The sequence below is a fragment of the Bubalus kerabau genome, chromosome 14 (genome assembly GCF_029407905.1).
Source record: "Bubalus kerabau isolate K-KA32 ecotype Philippines breed swamp buffalo chromosome 14, PCC_UOA_SB_1v2, whole genome shotgun sequence".
Taxonomy (NCBI): Eukaryota; Metazoa; Chordata; class Mammalia; order Artiodactyla; family Bovidae; genus Bubalus; species Bubalus kerabau.
The window spans coordinates 69407959-69428425 of NC_073637.1; the positions used below are offsets into that span (position 1 = coordinate 69407959).

The window sequence follows — 20467 nt, forward strand, 5'->3', positions numbered from 1 at the left end:
GCCCGGCCCTGGGCTTATATGGATCCCATTCTTGAGTGGGAAGAAATGGTATCCACTAAGGATACCATTATTAAGTTTTTCCATAGCTGTTCTTCTCCAGGATAAATAGCAGCAACTTTTAAAGCTTCCATTTCCTTTACCAACACCACATTTCTTAGCTTTCTTAGGCATACAGGCCAAATCAAATTAGATGTGGGAGAAGAAGCTGAGTATGCTCCAGACAGAGGGGCCCCCCGAGACCCTTCCTCTCACAGCATTCATCTGCCACCCCTCCAGATTCTGTCAGACAGTGAGGAATTAGTCATGATGCTGAATGCCACTGGGCCAAGGTCTTGTCTATTTTTATAAAGAAATGGTATATTTTAGCGAACTGATAAAATAATAACAGCAATATTAATGTAGTCTAAGGCTTGAAAAGAACTACAGAGTCTCTCCTATCACATCTAAACTAAAAGGTAGGACACCTTCTAAGTGATTCATTTTTAATAAATCTTACTTTATCTCATGACACATTTGGAAGGTCAATCTACACAGTTTATGTCTCTTTATACACACCAGTGGAAATGTCTATGTTATCTGAATGAGATATAAAGATGCAAAGTATTTTACTGAGACTTATCAATGTGTTCAAACCTTAAGAAAAGTTCTCAGCAATTCCCAGCTGCAAAAATATGTATCCGCCACAAGTGTTAAGGTAAAGCCAGACATTACATAACCTGCCACTAGAGGAAATAACCAGCTGAATGAAAATGAGAGTACCATCCTCTAAAGATCATGAGAATGAGCCATATATGTCCACTTACTGTAAATCTACTTTTAGATTTTAGAAAAAAAAGAGAAAAAGCAAGCAAATCACAGCTTTTACTTCTTCCATTGTTCTAGGTATTTGCATCTCTAAATAGAATCATAAAATATCAAGGCCAAAGTTTGTTCAGAAAAAAAAAGGCAAACAAACATCTATACATTAAAATTAAAATTAATAAAGTGTAATGTTGGGGAAAACATTTTTTCTAAGTTAATTTTTTTCCAAGTTAATTTCTTGAAGAGTTCCAGAAGCAGAGATATTATTTCCTAAAGGGATTGAGGTATAATAGGAAATCTTTCCCAGGGCTGTAAGTTTCCTAAATAATTGTGTTCACAAAGTAACTGCAGAGGAATAGCATCTAAAATGGGAGGAGGGAAGTTTGTGAAATGTTTTAAGATAAAAATTCCTCCTAGAAAAAAAAATCCTACCAAATTCTAATGTACTTGGGGCCACAGAAAAACCTGGCAGAGAGAGCCTTCAGCATATGTCAAGCATTTCTAATAATACTACATTCATCTTAATAAAACAGGCTCAGATAGTACAGAAATAAAGTTATATATTGGGTTAAATTTGCACTTGGGTGGGTACAAATGCTCTTCAAGACATAATAAAAGAATAATCTCTCCCATGCCAATTCAGGAACCATTACATGGTTATATCTTGTCAATATTCTGGCAGATGCAAGAGCCCAAAGACAACCCACAAAATCGAGAATGAAGATAAATCCACGGCCATTTGTACTCAGTTCCATGCTCGGTGCCTCAGCAAGCGTTCTTGGATTCTTCCTCACTTCTGCCAACACTGGTAATGGCCCAGAGCAACGCTTCCAAAGCACACTGGAGTCATGGAAGACTCTCCCAACAAATGTGTTTTAATGAATAATGAAATTACCAAGAGGGAGTTTCCCAAACTTATTTGACCATAAGAGAAGATTCTTTCCAATGGGCTCTTCTTTCTAGATGTGGGCTAGTCCTGAGCTGGCCTCAGGCTTTCTCTGTCACTGGCTCTACCCTTCAGGTGTCCCTCTCTTGGAAGATTTTCATATCCCTAACTCAGATATTCTGGATTGAACTTCCTGAGGCTTTTCCAAGGGAGGCTTGACCAGGGCCTGGGAGAAGAAAACCCTTTTCCTGGATGGGTCCCCACCTCTAAGAGGCAAGCCGCTGCATTAGAAATGATTCCATAAAGTTCTATCTACACCAAAGCCTTGGCATGCACTTGGCTGTGTATACTTCTGGGCCTGAAAGGCTTGGTGACCTACGTGTGAGTCTTCCTACTTCATACCTCTGCTCTGTAGTTCCTGTTAGCAGACTATTTATAGTGATGGCAATACCAATAAATTTTTTTTTTTAATTTTGAGGGTTTTTTCCTTAATAAAGTAACACAACTTTACTACTAAAAAATCTAATGGTATATATGTATAGGAGGTAAAAAGAGCACCTCTTGCAATTCTGCAAATCTTCCCTTTTCCCCACAGTCCCATGACTGTTAACTATCAACAGTTTTCTCCTCATTTTTAATGATGCACAGCACTGGAAGCTCTATAATCTGCTGGGAATCCTTCATTGTGCCCCCTTTGCTTCAAGAATTTCTATTTATCTTTATAAAAGAAACCTCAAATATCACCTTTGTGAAGATGCCTTGACCCAGACAAGCCATGCTGGTCCCTCTCTTTACCAGCTGCCTGAAGTAATTCACACATATTTCAATTAAAGGGTTTATAACAATTTCATTGCAATTTTTAAACTAAATGTCTCTCTTACTTCAAAGACTTCAAGGATTGTGTCTCATTCCTCTTTGTTGCAAGGTATCGGGCACACTGACATTCAATCAGTGTAGTAAATATTTGTTGACTCAATGAAATATGAATAAAATATTTTCTAACACACAGACTTCAAACTCTATAAAAATTACAGTCAAGATGCTCACGTTAAAATTTATCTAAAAAGATGTTTCACATATATCCAACATTTCAACAACCAGGTAGTACTGTAAACTATTTTTTCTCTTTGTTTAGGCCTGAAAATTAAAAATTCTAACTTAATGGAAAATGGTAAAGTTGGAAGAATTTGGGGATGGATGGTGGTCTATTATTCAAGTGCCAAATGAACATTTTGAAGCATAACTTCTTTGGCCATAGGCTTTGTCCACTGACACCAGAACATTCCAGGAAATGACATTTCAAATAAACATTGAGTTTCAAGTCCAGTAAACCACAAACACAAAAAAGTATTCAATAGCATTTCACAGCAAATAGCCTTCTGTTGACAGTTACTCAGAAATGACTGATTACATTTGCAAAGTACAAATATCTCTTCTGTTAGATTAATTGAATCTGGTTTTAGCTGATGGCTTGGGCAAAAGAGTGAATCTATAAAAGTAGTGAGAGAAGAGAATAAAGAAGAGACATGAAGAATGAATCTTAGAACAATATGCCTAAATATCAGAAAGTCCCACTAGACCAACACTTCAAATTAACAAGCCCCACTGAGGGACTCTGACATGCATTCTGCATGACATATTGTCCAAGGGACAGCAGCCAAAAGAAGTCTCACTTTTCTTGGAAAAACAGATTGCCATAGAGCTTTCATATTTCACCAACTAAATAGCCTGGACTCAATGTAATTAAGTAACATAATTATGAACCCATTTCTTGGCCTCTAGCCCAAAGTGCTAGCTCTTGTTCAAGTAAATCAGTAATTTTCATCTAGAAGGCATCAGTCACATGTTGGACCTAGTTATTCATATTAAAACACATAGGTAATCTACAAACAGAAATCCACAGTCTAATTTTAATTTTAAAATTAAAGAGTAAGACTCAGTAGATGCAATTGCAGAATATGAGATGTACTGTGGATTCTGGGCATTCAACTTAAGCAGGAAGTGGAAGCAGGAAGTGACCAGGAGAAATTTAGACTCTTGAAAATTTAGCATGAAAGTGGAAAATAGTGCAGGGGTCAATGGATTTCCGTAATACAATGGATGGTGACTTTAACAGTAAACGAAAAGGATATTTAGGGATATCATAGCATCTGGCCCTAGAGTTACAATTAACATATTAAGTTAGGAGGCAAAGTAATCACTAAGCAGATGAGAGGTTAAAGACAAAAAAAAAAAAAAATCCTTTAAGTAAAAAATACAGTACTATTAGATCATGCTTATTAAATAATAAAAGTTAATTTATTGAGTTTTGGGGATGGGTTAGGCTCTGTTTTAAGTTCATTATATAAATAGATTACTTAATTTTCAGAGCAACCTTGTGAGATAGGAACTATTATTATTTCCATTTCACAGATAAGAAAATAAGCACGGAAAGGGAAAGTAACTTACTGAAGGCCACATGTTAGTGAGTTGCTGAAATGGGATTTGAACCCAGGCAGACTGGCTCCATAGTGCTGTTTTAACAGTATAGCATGCTGTCTCTTAACACCCACTCAAAAGAAATGTTACTCTTTAAGAGTTGTATTCATATGTTTACATAGGTTTTCAGAAATCTATAGGAGAGTTAAGTCCTGAATTGAAGGAGACTTACTACTACTTTCAAAAGCAAATAAAGTCAGTGTAGTTTCAAAGCTGGAGAAAGATAACTCAATTCACCATTGCATACATTTATTCATGCAACTGAATTCAACTCAATTAACAGTGATTCAGGGTCCCATGATGAAAGAAGTAAGATTCAAAGCCTACAAAAGATACAAATAGGAGATGGCAAGAGTAAACATCGACATTTTAGTAATCAGTGAACTAAAATGGATAGGAATGGGCAAATTTAATTCAGATGACCATTATGTCTACTACTGTGGGCAAGAATCCCTTAGAAGAAATGGAATAGCCCTCAGACTCAACAAAAGACTCTGAAATGCAGTACTTGGGTGCAATCTCAAAAACAATAGTATGATCTGGTTCACTTCCAAGGCAAACTATTCAATATACAGTAATCCAAGTCTATGCCCCGACCACTGATTCCAAAGAAGCTGAAGTTGAACAGTTCTATGAAGACCTACAAGACCTTCTACAACTAACACCAAAAAAAGATGTCCTTTTCATCATAGCGGACGGCAATGCAAAAGTAGGAAGTCATGAGATATCTGGAGTACCAAGCAAGTTTGGTTTTGGAGTACAAAATGAAGTAGGACAAAGGCTAACAGAGTTTTGCCAAAAGAACACACTGTTGTAGCAAACACCTTCTTCCAACTACACAAGGGATGACTCTACACATGAACATTATAAGATGGTCAATACCAAAATCAGATTGATTATATTCTTTGCAGCTGAAGACGGAGAAGCTCTATACAGTCAGCAAAAACAAAACCTGGAGCTGACTGTGGCTCAGAGCATGAGCTCCTTACTGCAAAATTCAGACTTAAAGAAAGTAGGGAAAACCACTAGGCCATTCAGGTATGACCAAAATCAAATCCCTTATAATTATACAGTGGAAGTGACAGGTTCAAAAAATTAGATCTGATGGAGTGCCTGAAGAACCATGGATGGAGGTTCATAACATTGTACAGGGGCAGTGACCAAAATCATTTCAAAGAAAGAGAAAAGCAAGAAGGCAAAATTGTTGTCTGAGGTGGCCTTACAAATAGCTGAGCAAAGGAGGGAAGCAAAAGGCAAAGGAGAAAGAGAAAGATATATCCAACTGAATTCAGAGTTCCAAAGAATAGCAAGGAGAGAGAAGAAAGCCTTTTAAGTGAACAATGCAAAGAGATAGAGGAAAACAACAGAATGGGAAAGACTAGAGATCTCTTCAAGAAAATTAGACATACCAAGGAAACATTTCATGCAAAGATGGGCACAATAAAGGACAGGAATGGTATGGACCTAACAGAAGCAGAAGAGATTAAGAAGAGGTGGCAAGAATACACAGAAGAACTATACAAAAAAGGTCTTAATGACCCAGATAACCATGATGATGTGGTCACTCACCTAGTCAGACATCCTGGTATGTGAGGTCAAGTGAGCATTAGAAAGTATTACTACAAACAAAGCTAGTGGAGGTGATGGAATTCTAGCTGGACTGTTTCAAATCCTAAAAGATGATGCTGCTCTGAAAAGGCTTCACTCACTATGCCAGGAAATTTGGAAAACTCAGCAGTGATCATAGGAAAAGGTCAGTTTTCATTCCAATCCCAAAAGGGCAATGCCAAAGAATGTCCAAACTACCATAAAATTGTGCTAATTTCACATGCTAGCAAGGTAATGCTCAAAATCCTTCAAGCTAGGCTTTAACAGTACATGAACTGAGAACTTGCATATGTACAAGCTGGATTTAGAAAAGACAGAGGAACCAGAGATCAAATTGTAAACATCTGCTGGATCATAGAAAAAACAAGAGAATTCCAGAAAAACATCTAATTCTGCTTCACTGACTATGCTAAAGCCTTTGACTGTGTGGCTCGCAACAAATTGTGCAAAATTCTTAAACAGAAGAAAATACCAGACCACCTTATCTGCCTCCTGAGGAGTCTGTATGCAGGTCAAGAAGCAACTGTTAGAATCCACCATGAAACAATGGACTGGTTTAAAATTAGGAAAGGGGTACATCAAGGCTATATACTGTCACCTTGCTTATTTAATTTATATGCAGAGTACATCATGCAAAATGCTGGGCTGGATGAATCACAAGCTGGAATCAAGAATGCAGGGAGAAATACCAAAATCTCAGATATGCAGATAATAACAGTCTAATGGCAGAAAGTGAAGAGGAACTGACGAGCCTCTTGATGAAGGTGAAAAAGGAGAGTGAAAAACCTGGCTTAAAATTAAACATTAAAAAAAATTAATATCATAGCATCTGGTCCCATCACTTCATGGCAAATAGATGGGGAAAAATGGAAACAGTTGCAGCCTTTATTTTCTTGTTGACGGTGATTGTGGCCATGAAATTAAAAGATGCTTGCTCTTTGGAAGAAAAGCTATGACAAACCTAGACAGCATATTAAAAAGCAGAGACATCACTTTGCTGATGAAGGTCCATATAGTCAAAGCTATAGCATTTCCAGTGGTCATGTACGAATGTAAGAGTTGGACCATAAAGAAGGCTGAGCGCTGAAGAACTGATGATTTTGAAATGTGGTGCTGGAGAAGACTCTTGAGAGTCCCTTGGACAGCAAGATTAAACCAGTCAATCCTATCGGAAATCAACCCTGAATATTCATTGTGAGGACAAATGCTGAAGCTTCAGTACTTTGGCCACCTGATGGGAAGTCGATTCACTGGAAAAGATCCTGATGCTGGGAAAGATTGAGGGAAGAAAGGGAAGGGAGAGACAGAGCATATGGTGGGGTTGGATGGCATCACTGACTCAATGGACATGAATCTGAGCAAACTTTGGGAGATTGTGAAGGACAAGGAAAGACTGGTTGCTGCAGTCCATGGAGTCACAAAGAGTATGACATGACTGAGTGACTGCACAACAACAAGAGCAGGTGAGATACTCTGGAAGCTGACAGTTGAAGAGAGATGAAGAAAACAAATCCAGAGAGTTCAAATGACCTGCCCCAGGCCAAAAAAGTAGTTTGTGGCACAGAGTGACCTAAAAATCTAATTGAGATGGGTCTAGTTCTCTTTTTACACTGCCATTGTGCCTCCAGTCAAGCTGGTTGGAACACATTGAATTAAAATTAACTTCCAAAATAAATATCTGTGCCCCATGGAGAGGAAAATTTTTGATAGTTGCCTGCCTCATCTCTCAAACCCACTTCATTCTAGAATAAAATTAAGGGCAGATAGCCAAGGGTATATTTTTTTAAAGGAAGAAGAGGAATGAATTCACATGTGGAGTTTCCCAGATCTTCTCTGAAGGAATGAGTGTTTCTGTTTTTATTTGCTGGACAATTTATCCTTCCAACATTACCCAAGTCTAAAAGCAGACTTGATATTATATCTTTATAACTATGTGTGTTGGTGCATATGAATGTCTTCAATTATATTTTAAGGGTCTTAAGAACAGAGTATGTAGTATGCTCAGTTTTCACAGAATGGTTTCATATAGTAGGTGCTCAGTATGGTAATGATGCTTAAAGTATAAACAATATAAAGTTACTAATTAGTTCATTTTTTTAAAAAATGACCTTGTATTCAGGTGTCCTACAGTTCTTTAATTAGCCTATTTTAGCAGAGCAATTTTACATGCCACCCTGTCCCCCCACAACCCACCAGGGGACATTTGGCAATGTCTGGAGACATTTTTCACTGTCACAACTTGGGGACAGGGGGACTTGTGCGACTGGCATCTAGTAGGGATGAGGCTGAACACCCTAAAATGCACAGGACAGACCTCACAGCAGAGCAAACTACTGAATTCAGAATGCATAAAAAATAAGGCCCTATAAACCTGTGATTAAACCATATTGGAAAAGAATACAAAAGAAGAATGCATATATATGTATAACAGAGTCACTTTGCTGTACACCAGAGATGGGCACAACATTGTAAATAAACTATATTTAAATATTTTGAAAAAGCAATTATCTGGCCCCAAATAGCAATAATGCCAGGGTTGCGAGACACTGGTCTATTTAGAAGTAAAGAAATTGTACACTTTTCCATTTTTCCATTTTTAAAACACAAGTAAGACATACTGCTGGGCATACACACTGAGGAAACCAGAAGGGAAAGAGACACGTGTACCCCAATGTTCATCGCAGCACTGTTTATAATAGCCAGGACATGGAAGCAACCTAGATGCCCATCAGCAGATGAATGGATAAGAAAGCTATGGTACATATACACAATGGAGTATTACTCAGCCATTAAAAAGAATACATTTGAATCAGTTCTAATGAGGTGGATGAAACTGGAGCCTATTATACAGAGTGAAGTAAGGCAGAAAGAAAAACACCAATATAGTATACTAACGCATATATATGGAATTTAGAAAGATGGTAACAATAACCCTGTGTACGAGACAGCAAAAGAGACACTGATGTATAGAACAGTCTTATGGACTCTGTGGGAGAGGGAGAGGGTGGGAAGATTTGGGAGAATGGCATTGAAACATGTAAAATATCATGTATGAAACGAGTTTCCAGTCCAGGTTCGATGCACGATATTGGATGCTTGGGGCTAGTGCACTGGGACGACCCAGAGGGATGGTATGGGGAGGGAGGAGGGAGGAGGGTTCAGGATGGGGAACACATGTATACCTGTGGCGGATTCATTTTGATATTTGGCAAAACTAATACAATTATGTAAAGTTTAAAAAAAAAAAAGTATACACTAAAGATTTGCCCCAATCAAGACAATTTCAGTAGTCTATTGTTAAGATGAACAATTGTATACCTGTGGCCAATTCATGTTGATGTATGGCAAAAACCATCACAATATTATAAGATAATTATCCTCCAATTAAAATAAATCAGTTAATTAAAAAAAAAAACAACAACCAGAGCTCCAGTCCAAAAAACAAAAGATAAAAAATCATTTAAAGAGCTGATTTAGGGTTAGAAGGGTTCATTAAAAGTCAGAGGCAAAGCTTAGGTTTAAACACATGGTATTTAAGTAAGCAATGGGATGCCTTCACCAAAGGGAGTGCTCTGATCTCTATGACATTTGAAACTCCACAGTCACAATGGAAACATTCTGTTGATGAGGCATTTTCCAAACCGCCACTGGTCTGATTCAAATATAGAACTCTCATTTCAGATTGTTCGATTATTTCTAACATCACTCAAAATCCACCTCTTGACCAGCCCACAAAGAGGAAATGTATGTTTTCTGTTTGCAAATATGGTCATCAAGATAAACTGTTTTCACAATTAGTTCTTGCTTTATATGCCTATCCATCTTCCCCCACGTCTAGGTTAACCTGCAAGGTCCAGTTTTTCATCCTGGATTCCCCACTGTGGCGAAAAGAATCATTCCTCCAGGCCTACTTTGCTCTCCTTGACTCCGGATATGGAAAGATGCGTGCAACAAAGCTATCCGAGCAGCTTGGTGATGTCTAAACAAGGAAAGGAAGTGGGGGAGCTACTGATTTTTCTTTCCACTTGTTTATGGTTTCCTTACACAGTCTCTAGCTGATGCGGTTGCATTTGCTACAGTTTTATTAGCTTGTTCATTTTCCCCAGTGGCTGATTATATTTGATACTTTGGCTGTCTGGTGGACACTTGAATAAAAATTGCTTTCTTTATGGGGACAAATTAGCTCTTTTCTGGGAATCAACTGACAAAAAACACACAGACCTCAGGAGAATCTTTGAACATTCCACAGCAACTAATCTGCTGAGCATTTTGTGTGTTGAGTTAAACATCACCACTGACAACCTCACACATTGGTTAACTACTTTCTAAATATTTACCAAGATCTTTAATAAGCGAGAGGGCTTCCCATGATATAAAGGCTCCACCACCATCATCCATGGCACCCTGCCCGACATCCCAGCTGTCCAGATGTCCACTGACCAGTACAACCTAGAACAAATAATAAAAAGAGAAAAAAATAAAAACCAAGGAGAAATGACATCAAAGAAGAAGCATTCGCAGGCGTTCCAAATACAGAAAAGAAGTTTTATATTTTCTTTTCTATTTTTACTTCTTAAAAGAACTGTGTCATTGCTAATGGAAAACTTGGTATAGAGGCATTACATAAGGGGTATAAGGTCATCTTAATAGGAATAAAACTTCTCATCTTGTACCTCTATTAATATAATATTGAATACTAAAGAAGAATTATTTATTATTGACGGATGTTTGACAACTTTATTATATGGCTTGAAACCTAAATGACATGCAGATAGAGCTCACAACCTCAACCATATTCTCAGCTGTCCCAAATTCTAGCAGACAAATAATAAACATGTGTTGAATTGAATTTAAATGAAAAAGCGAGAACAATTAATTTGTTTTTAATTATTGTATTTGTGCATTATAAATCACTCTAGTGTTGAATAAATATGCTGGTATTACAAACGAGAGTCTAATTAAACAGAATAACTTTTAAGAAATATCTCAATTTACATGCTAAATAAATGTATAGATTATATTATAAATTTTACACCATCATAGACTTTAATTATTTTTTTGAGTATCATTAATAAGTATCTCTAGGAAAATATAAAAATATCTCAGTAAAACTAAATTTCATAGATATATTTTAAACAAGTTAAAAACCAAGTAAAATGATGCTGGGCTAATAGGATATCTACATGGAAATTATATATTGCTCTCTGGATTATACAATATATGAATATCAAGTCAGCTGAATTACAAATTTAAATAAAAATGTTGGAGGAAAGCAGAGAATAGTTTTGTCAAGTTAGAGTATGCAAAGATTTTTTAAAGTGGATAAGAAAAGTGCAAACTATAAAATGAAAAAATAATAAACTGGACTTTAAAAATATTAGGAATATTTGTTCATCAAAAGATTCTATTACAAGAGTGAAAAGGCAACCCACAGAGGAGAAAATATTTATAAAACATATTTTCAACAAAGTCCCATATTTTGATTATATAAAGAACCCCTATGAAACAGTAACAAAAAGGAGAGTGAAATGACAGAAAAATGGGAAAAAAAACTTGAACAGACAATTCTCAAAGACAGATACACAAATCACCAATGAAAGTCACTCAGGTTCATTATCAACAAGGAAATATATGGTAAACCACAATACATATCCACTGGAATAGCTAAAATGAAAAAGATAGAAAATATTAGTGAGGAGGTAGAATAACTGGAACTCTCATACATTGAGTGTGAGTATAAATACTAGTCAAGTCTGTGGTTGACTAGTCTAGTCAACCATATCTAGTCAAATCCGTCTAGTCAAGGCTATGGTTTTTCCAGTAGTCATGTATGGATGTAAGAGTTGGACTGTAAAGAAAGCTGAGCACTGAAGAATTGATGCTTCAGTGGAAAAACCACCAGAAAAAAAAAACAAAAAACAACAACAAAAAAAACACCATAGCTTTGGAAAAACCATAGCTTTGACCATATGGACCTTTGTCAACAAAATGATGTCTCTGCTTTTTAATACACTGTCTAGGTTTGTCATAGCTTTTCTTCCAAGGAGCAAGAACCTTTAAATTCATGACTGCAGTCACTGTCTCTGGTGATTGTGGAGCGTAATAAAATAAAATCTGTCAGTTTTCACATTTTCCCCCTTCTGTTTGCCATGAAGTGATGGGACTGGATGCCATGATCTTAGTTTTTTGAATGCTGAGTTTTAAGTCAGTTTTTCATTCTCCTCTTTCACCCTCATCAAGAGGCTCTTCAGTTCCTCTTTGCTTTTTGCCATTAGAGTGGTATCATCTACATATCTGAGGCTGTGGACATTTTTCCCAGCAATCTTAATTCCAGCTTGAGAATTCTACACTTCAATACTGAGAATATTACACTTCAATAAAAAGCTTAAAAAACCAAGTTCAACAGTCTGATCCTATGAATAGCATACAGTAAATAAGCAAACCAAACTTGAACAAATCTTCTTGACGATCAACATGAAAGCGCCCCAGGACTTTGGGAAAGCACGATTTGGGGTTTCAGACGTCAGAGCGACCCATAGCACGGCCGTCTCCCCTGAGCAGCTGCAGGATCTCGCATTGACTCTGTGTATACAGACAGTCCTGACTTCCCATGACTCCTCTGTAGTCACAAACAAGTACAATGCCCCAGCCTAACAAATGGTCGTGTAATGAGCCCAAATGGATTGCTTTAAGGAAGAAAAAAAGAATAAGAACAAACATGTTGCAATAGCAGGACATTCTGGTTCAGAAAGTGGTATAATCCCATGTGGGATGAACAAGCCAATTAGTCAACATGCTTACCCCCTCAGAACCATTTCCCAATGAAGTTCAAGTTCCAGTGGATAAAAAGTGTCAAAATCTGTTTTAATCAACTTTTTCTCAGATAATACATGAGTCAGTAAATCAAGGCAGCTATTGTTTTAACCTTCAGAGTTTGGAATAACTGACGTTGTCTTTACAATCATACTTCTTTCTGTTTTCTGAACTATCTCTGTTCTCCAATCCAGAATTATTACTTAAACTAATAGTTCAAAGATGGAAGTGGTTTTGAATGATAGGGAAGTAAATGTTATCTCACAGGATAAGGACTTTGGCATAGTGATATGGAAGAATGATTACAATCCATTTGGATTATGAGAGTTTGTATAACTTTTTTTTTTCTTACAGAAAAGAATATACTGGGGATCACCAAGAGACAGTAATTTTAATATTAACTGATTCAAAAACTAGGTGATGACAAAAAACTACTTCAAATTCAGTGACACATTTAACAAACTTGAATTTTCCTCATCATAAAAGCTTCGACCTACACCTGGTAAATAGTGCAGGCGGTCTCAACGTGGTGTCTGCTTAGCATTCCATGATGCAGCCTCACAAAGGATAGCCCAGTAAAACATAACAAAGTCACTATCTTGTGCCAGGGCCAGGCAGAAATGAATATCAGCTGTAACATATTTGGATCTGATTTAAGCAAACAAAACAAAAACACACAACTCTGAGACACAGTAAACTCCAGATTTATGAAAAAGGATCACTTTGTAAAAGATGGGAGAATGCACTGGTTCTGTTGCCAGAAGTGGAGCCCCTCAAGCAATAACATGGCCTAGAACCAACAGAGAAGTGGGGCGTCCACCCATCTACCCCTCTTGTGCGCTGCTTACCGAGGCAAGCAGAGCACTGACCAGTTCCCCGCCCTCCAACCTCCTTCTTACCGCCATCTCTTCTAAATGCAGTGATGAGTAAAAATGATTAAAACCATCAGCAGGAGCCAAGAGCGGCCACAACAAAACAAACATGAGGGCAGGATGGGAACCGCAATGCTCTGAAATACAGAGTTTGCTATTTGTGAGGCACACATTAGTCCTGACCACCAAAGAATCGGCCTTAGGGTGGGAGCAGGGAGGGCCTTCTGCAGCAGGGCAGAGATACCCTGGATGACAGCCTGCCAGGATGAAGAATTAGACTGGCAGTGGCGCAGAAACACTTGCAGGCCAGCTGTGGGTCTCGGAGCAAAGACACAGTAAATCAGGGGTAGACAGATAGCAGCCCAGGGACAGGTCCCCACTTCTCTGTTATTAGGGCATATGGAGATACTGAAGGCAAACAGATTTGCTTGATTAAAAGATGAATAAGAATAAAGTTGGAATGGAACATATGAAAAACATGGCAGAACAAGGGAGAGAGCAACTTCAGAGGAAGTATATTCTTATTAAAACAGGAAGATGCAAAATACTGGAGAAAATGTCCTGCTCTTTGGGCTTTCCTGCCTGCACTTATTCAACAGTTTTAATTGAGTGTCTATTAAGAGCCAGAGACATCAGATCAGATCAGATCAGTCGCTCATTCGTGTCCGACTCTTTGCGACCCCATGAATCGCAGCACGCCAGGCCTCCCTGTCCATCACCAACTCCCGGAGTTCACTCAGACTCACGTCCATCGAGTCAGTGATGCCATCCAGCCATCTCATCCTCTGTCGTCCCCTTCTCCTCCTGCCCCCAATCCCTCCCAGCATCAGAGTCTTTTCCAATGAGTCAACTCTTCCCATGAGGGGGCCAAAGTACTGGAGTTTCAGCTTTAGCATCATTCCTTCCAAAGAAATCCCAGGGCTGATCTCCTTCAGAATGGACTGGTTGCATCTCCTTGCACATAGACATGGATAAAACAAATATTCTGCCTTAATGGAATTTACGTGCTCATGAGGGAGATGGGCAATACATAATGATAGTTTCAAGTACTACAAAGAAAAATCAGGCAGAGAAAGGGGATAGAGAATGGTGGTGGCAAGAAGAGGAAGAAAAATCAGTCTGCTTCCTCCTAAATCATAGACAGCCTCGGAGAATTCTACCCCCACTATAATGAGAAATCTGGATAATCTCGAAAATCGTAACTTTTTAAAAGCCCATCAGAGGTCTCAGATTGTCATTCAGTCAGAGGAACTGAATTCCAGAGGATAAGGAGCTCATCCAAGGAGTGGTGGAATACAGTCTTCCTTTAGCAGAGAGTAGAGGGAGAGGTAACAGGCAGAAGAGCAGGAATGAAGACAATGAAATGTTGACAAATTCTTCAAGGGTGAGTGTGAGTTAACATGAGAGTTTAGAACCCCTGGGAACCTCCTACATAAGGGCTCTAGGTACCCATTTTCCAGATCTTTTCCACAAGATTCATTTGGGTGCTGATAGGAAAAACTGAGAGCAGGGCAGAAGCCCTGAGAGCCCACCTTGTGACGCAGGGGTGCAGAAGACGACTGGTGCTGCTGGGAAGCAGGTAGCAAATACGCCTGCTTCCAGAACCCTTCTCTCAAACTGAAGCCAACTCTAATGTCCAACAGCAGTGACATGAATAAACTGTGATACAGGCATACAGTGGGATATTATAAAGGAGCTAAAATTACCTGCAGCTACATTTATAAATGAACACAAGAACAGAAATATGAAAGGAAAAGAAAGAACAAAATAAACTGCAGAAGAAATAGAAGAGTATGATTCCCTAACACAAATTGCAAAATTCAGTGAGCTAAGTAATCACTCAGTCATGTCTGACTCGTTGCGACCCCATGGACTGTACCCTACCAGGCTCCTCTGTCCATGGGATTTTCCAGGCAAGAATACTGGAGTGGGTTGCCATTTCCTTCTCCAGGAGATCTTCCTGACCCAGGGATCAAACCCAGGTCTCTGGCATTGTAGGCAGACGCTTTACCATCTGAGCCACCAGGGAAGTCTCTAAGTAATCTTTTGTAGTGCATAAAAAAATATGATAAAATTGTGAAGAAAAAGCAAAGTCATAATAAATGAAACTTAGGAGAATGTTTATATCAGATGAGGTTCAGGCAGAGAAGAAGAGACCATCAGAGAGGGCAGACAGTGGACTTCGAAGGCATTGGTAGCGTTCTATCTCTGAAACTGAGAAGACATGTAACACTCTAATCTTCCTTTAGATTGCATATACATGTTCTTTGGCATGTCTACTATATTCAACCATAGCAAGAGTTATCAAAGATGGTTTTTAAAGTGAGTTGAAACAAACATTAAAGGTCAGATTTATCTCATTACATTTCAGCTGTTGCAAAGAAAAATATGGAAACTGTCTATATTTACTTACAATCATAATTTTGTCACTAAAGCATGAAAAAAGGTTGCATTACTTTCTAAAAGTCAACTAGAGATCAACTGTAATTGTAAAACCTAAGATTATTGTATCTAGTAGCATATTGAAAGCTATTGAAATATAATGACTCAATGATCTCCAAAGTTACAGATATGCAGCAGATAACAGTCATCTCTCCCTCAGTATATTCAGAGTGTTTGGTTCCAGCTGTTGTCCATTTGCCCAGCTGTGTCCAACTCTTTGCAACCCCATGGACTACAGCAACCCAGGCTTCCCTGTCCTTCACTATCGCCCAGAGTTTACTCAAACTCATGTTCACTGAGTCAGTGATGGCATCCAACCATCTCATCCTCTGTCATCCCCTTCTCCTTCGACCTTCAATCTTTCCCAGCATGAGGGTCTTTTCCAATGAGTTGCTTTTCCCATCAAGTGGCCAAAATATTGGAGCTTCAGCTTTAGCATCAGCCCTTCCAATGAATATTCAGTGTTGATTTCCTTTAGGATTGACTGGTTTGATCTCTTTGCAGTCCAAGGGACTCTCAAGAGTCTTCTCCAGCTTCTGAATTGATTCAAAAGCATCAGTTCTTCAGTACTCAGTCTTCACTATGGTCCAACTCTCACATTCATACATGACTACTGGAAAAACCATAGCTTTGACTATAAGAACCTCTGTTGGCAAAGTGATGTCTCTGTTTTTTAATACCCTGTCTAGGTTTATCATAGCCTGTTTTCCAAGGAGCAAGTGTCTTTTAATTTCATGGCTCTGTCACTATCTGCAGTGATTTTGGAGCCCAAGAAAATAGAGTCTGTCACTGTTTCCATTGTTTTCCCATCTATTTGCCACAAAGTGGAGGGATGGTATGCCATGATCTTAGTTTTTTGAATGTTGAGTTTTAAGCCAGCTTTTTCACTCTCCTCTTTCACCTTCATCAAGAGGCTCTTTAGTTCCTCTTCGCTTTCTGCCATTAGGGTGGTGCCACCTGCGTATCTGAGGTTATTGATATTTCTCCCGGCAATCTTGATTCCAGTTTGTGCTTAATCCAGCTCAGCATTTCACAGGATGTACTCTGCATAAAAGTTAAATAAGCAGGGTGACAATATACATCCTTGACATACTCCTTTCCTAATTTTGAACCAGTCTGTTTTTCCATGTCCGGTTCTAACTGTTGCTTCTTGACCTGCATATAGGTTTCTGAGGAGGCAGGTAAGATGGTCTGGTATTCCCATCTCTTTAAGAATTTTCCACAGTTTGTTGTGATCCACACAGTCAAAGGCTTTAGCATAGCCAATGAAGCAGAAGTAGATTTTTTTTCTGGAATTGCCTTGCTTTTTCCATGATCCAGCAGATGTTTGAAGTTTGATCTCTGGTTCCTCTACTTTTTCTAAATTCAGCTTGTTGGGCTTCCTGGTGGCTCAGATGGTAAAGAATCTACTTGCAATTCAGGAGACCTGAGTTTGATCCCTGGGTTGGGAAGAACCCCTGGAGAAGGGAATGGCTACCCACTCCATTATTCTTGCCTGGAGAATTCTACAGACAGAGGAGCTACAGTCCATGGGATCGCAATGAGTTGCACATGACTGAGCTACCAACTTTTTCCCTTTGGTTTCAGGGCCCCCAGCAAATACCAAAATCCATGGATGCTCAAGTCTCTTATATAAAATGGTATAGTACATGCAGATAACTTATGCACAACCTCTCATATACATTAAAATCATCTTTAGATTACTTATAATGCCTGCTGCTGCTGCTGCTAAGTTGCTTTAGTCGTGTCCAACTCTGTGCGACCCCATAGACGGCAGCCCACCAGGCTCCACCGTCCCTGGGATTCTCCAGGCAAGAACACTGGAGTGGGTTGCCATTTCCTTCTCCAATGCAGGAAAGTGAAAAGTAAAGGGAAGTTGCTCAGTCGTGTCCGACTCTTCACGACCCCATGGACTGCAGCCCACCAGGCTCCTCCGTCCATGGGATTTTCCAGGCAAGAGTACTGGAGTGGGGTGCCATTGCCTTCTCCGACTTACAATGCCTAGTACAACATAAATGCTATGCAAATACCAATAGTTGCCAACTTGCAGTAAATTCAAGCTTGGCTTTTTAGAATTTTTTTCCCCAAATAGTTTTGATCTGCAGTTGGTTGATTTCTGTGAATGTGGAACCTGCAGACCCAGAGAGCCAATTGTATGAGTAAAGGGCCAGTACTATTATACAGAGTGAAGTAAGCCAGAAAGAAAAACACCAATACAGTGTACTAACACATATATATGGAAGTTAGAAAGATGGTAACGATAAACCTGTATGCGAGACAGCAAAAGAGACACAGATGTATAGAACAGTCTTTTGGACTCTGTGGGAGAGGGAGAGGGTGGGATGATTTGGGAGAATGGCATTGAAACATGTATAATTTCAAATATGAAACGAATCACCAGTCCAGGTTTGATGCATGATACAGGATGCTTGGGGCTGGTGCACTGGGATGACCCAGAGGGATGGTACGGGGAGGGAGGTGGGAGAGGGGTTCAGGATGGGGAACACGTGTACACCCGTGGCAGATTCATGTTGATGTATGACAAAACCAATACAATATTGTAAAGTAATTAGCCTCCAATTAAAATAAATAAATTTATATTAAAAAAATTAGAATAAAAGCTAAAATATGTATTTATATTTCTTTACAATAATAACCATGTAATTACCTTTTAAAAAAAGGGGGGCCAGTACTGTCTCATCCTTGCCATTTTGGCATGCCTAGATTTTCACAGTCTGCATTTTAAACTGTGAGTTGTATAAGCATTTATCTAAACCTGACCAAGTTCTTGTTGATCAATCTTCAATAAATGAGATGCTAACCTCTCCGAAGCATGCTTCATTTTATAAATGTTTTGCTCAATCAAAAGCCAGAGTGACAAACCTGGTGGTTTTATTTTCTAGTTTTGCGATGTTTTGTTTTGTTTGCAGCTGCTTCATTCTCTTCGTCTCATTTTATTTGGTGTATTTAAAGAGCTAGCAGGGAGGAACATTAGGGCTACAGAGTTCAAGGACTAATGCATTTCCAGACATAGGAAATCCCCGATCAAATTTTCAACAACAAAATTCATTAAACAGTTGAAAAATATGACCTACAAAAAGAGAAGAAAAACCTTCTCATTACTTAGCCTTAAAGGAGAAGCCAAGAAGTGATCTAATAATGGGCTTCAGCTGTGATGGGCCCCCTCTGTGGCAGATATGAGCAGCAGAAGATGGAGCAAAGGAACAGATTTGGGCTGCAGCAGTGAGCATTTAGGGTCATAGAAACAATCAAGAATTTTCTGATGGAAGGATTTTGTAGAAGTTAAAAAAAATAGCTAATAGGGAAAAGGTTATGGAAAACTCCATTCCTTGGAAGGTTTCTAAAATAGGACACATTCTTAGGTCATAGTAGTAAAGCTAACAGAGAAGGAAGAAATAAAATCTTTCAAGGTCCCATCTTGTCCAAAGTCTATGACAGTTTTCAAGAGTTCTTGTTTTATTCAAACCACTTTAGAGTGGGAAACTGTGCTTTGAAAAGTCTCCATAACCTCAACAGACTTTTCCCTCAGCATCTCCCAGCTACTCTGGCTGCCACAATCTTTCCAAAATTTAGAATCTAAACACAGGTGGGTAGGCACCTCTCAAGAAACCTGTTTCATAATTCCCATCAAAGACAAAGACTTGGCTTTCAGAGGGCAGTTGCTGAATGTTTTGTGCTATTGCCTAGAACAGACAAAGGGGACAATGTTTGAACAGATATCCTCCCCAATGAACAGACCAGGTGGTTTGCAGAATAGAATGGGGCTCCTGACACATTGGGTGTTCAGAAATAACCCAGCAAACATCTTATCTCCTCTTGACTTGGTTTCTTATCATCAAACCTTGTTTAGTAAAGCTTTTGGGTGCTGATAGCTTGTGGGTTACATGCTTCTTTTACAATAAAATGGTCCATCTGTCCAAATGCTCACACATCACAGAGCTGCTTCTGAAAGGGGCTCTTTCCATCCTACAGGACCCCCTTACTCGTGCAGGGCCCTCACACTGGCCTCAGAAAAGGAAGATCATACCTATTCCTAGTTGAATTCTGTGAGCTGATGTTGGAGGAAAACCAAGATGGGCCTAATTTATCTGTGATTCACAAAAACCAAGTCTCCAGTAGATTTAGAAAATGTGGTTGCAGTGTATTTGGAAGAAATGGCTGAAATTGATTAAACATTGATTTGTAGATGGGGCACAGCAGAGACTATCTATGGAAGGAAATCATTCTGATTAAACGGAAGTGATTGAGTTTTATCCAGAAGTGAGGACTGGTTGCAACTGGAGATGATATTCTTTTAAATGAAAGAACTATGCTCCTGCACGCCTTCTCCCTTGGTCTAAGCAACTACAGGATAAGCTGCCTCACTTCAGAGGATGGGAGGAGTAGAAAAGCTGACTTACAACATTGCACTTGAACCTTCTCAGGGGAGGAGTGGGAGACAGAGACTTTAGGCAACTTATACCTCGATGACCATCTTTCCTATGATTGAATCCAACTATGATATTATTACTGTGCCCAGACAAAACTTCACTCTTCTTACAACCAT

At 38.9% G+C, this 20467-nt stretch overlaps 1 protein-coding gene across 1 annotated transcript in view; it reads right to left on the minus strand.

Moving 5' to 3' along the window:
* The window catches only part of CPQ (carboxypeptidase Q), a 572322-nt gene that overhangs the window by 178567 nt on the left and 373288 nt on the right, over nucleotides 1–20467 (minus strand). Inside the window, exon 5 of the mRNA XM_055546605.1 lies at nucleotides 10111–10222. Within this exon, the coding sequence (XP_055402580.1) occupies nucleotides 10111–10222 (112 nt within the window). The remainder of the gene's footprint in view (nucleotides 1–10110; nucleotides 10223–20467) is intronic.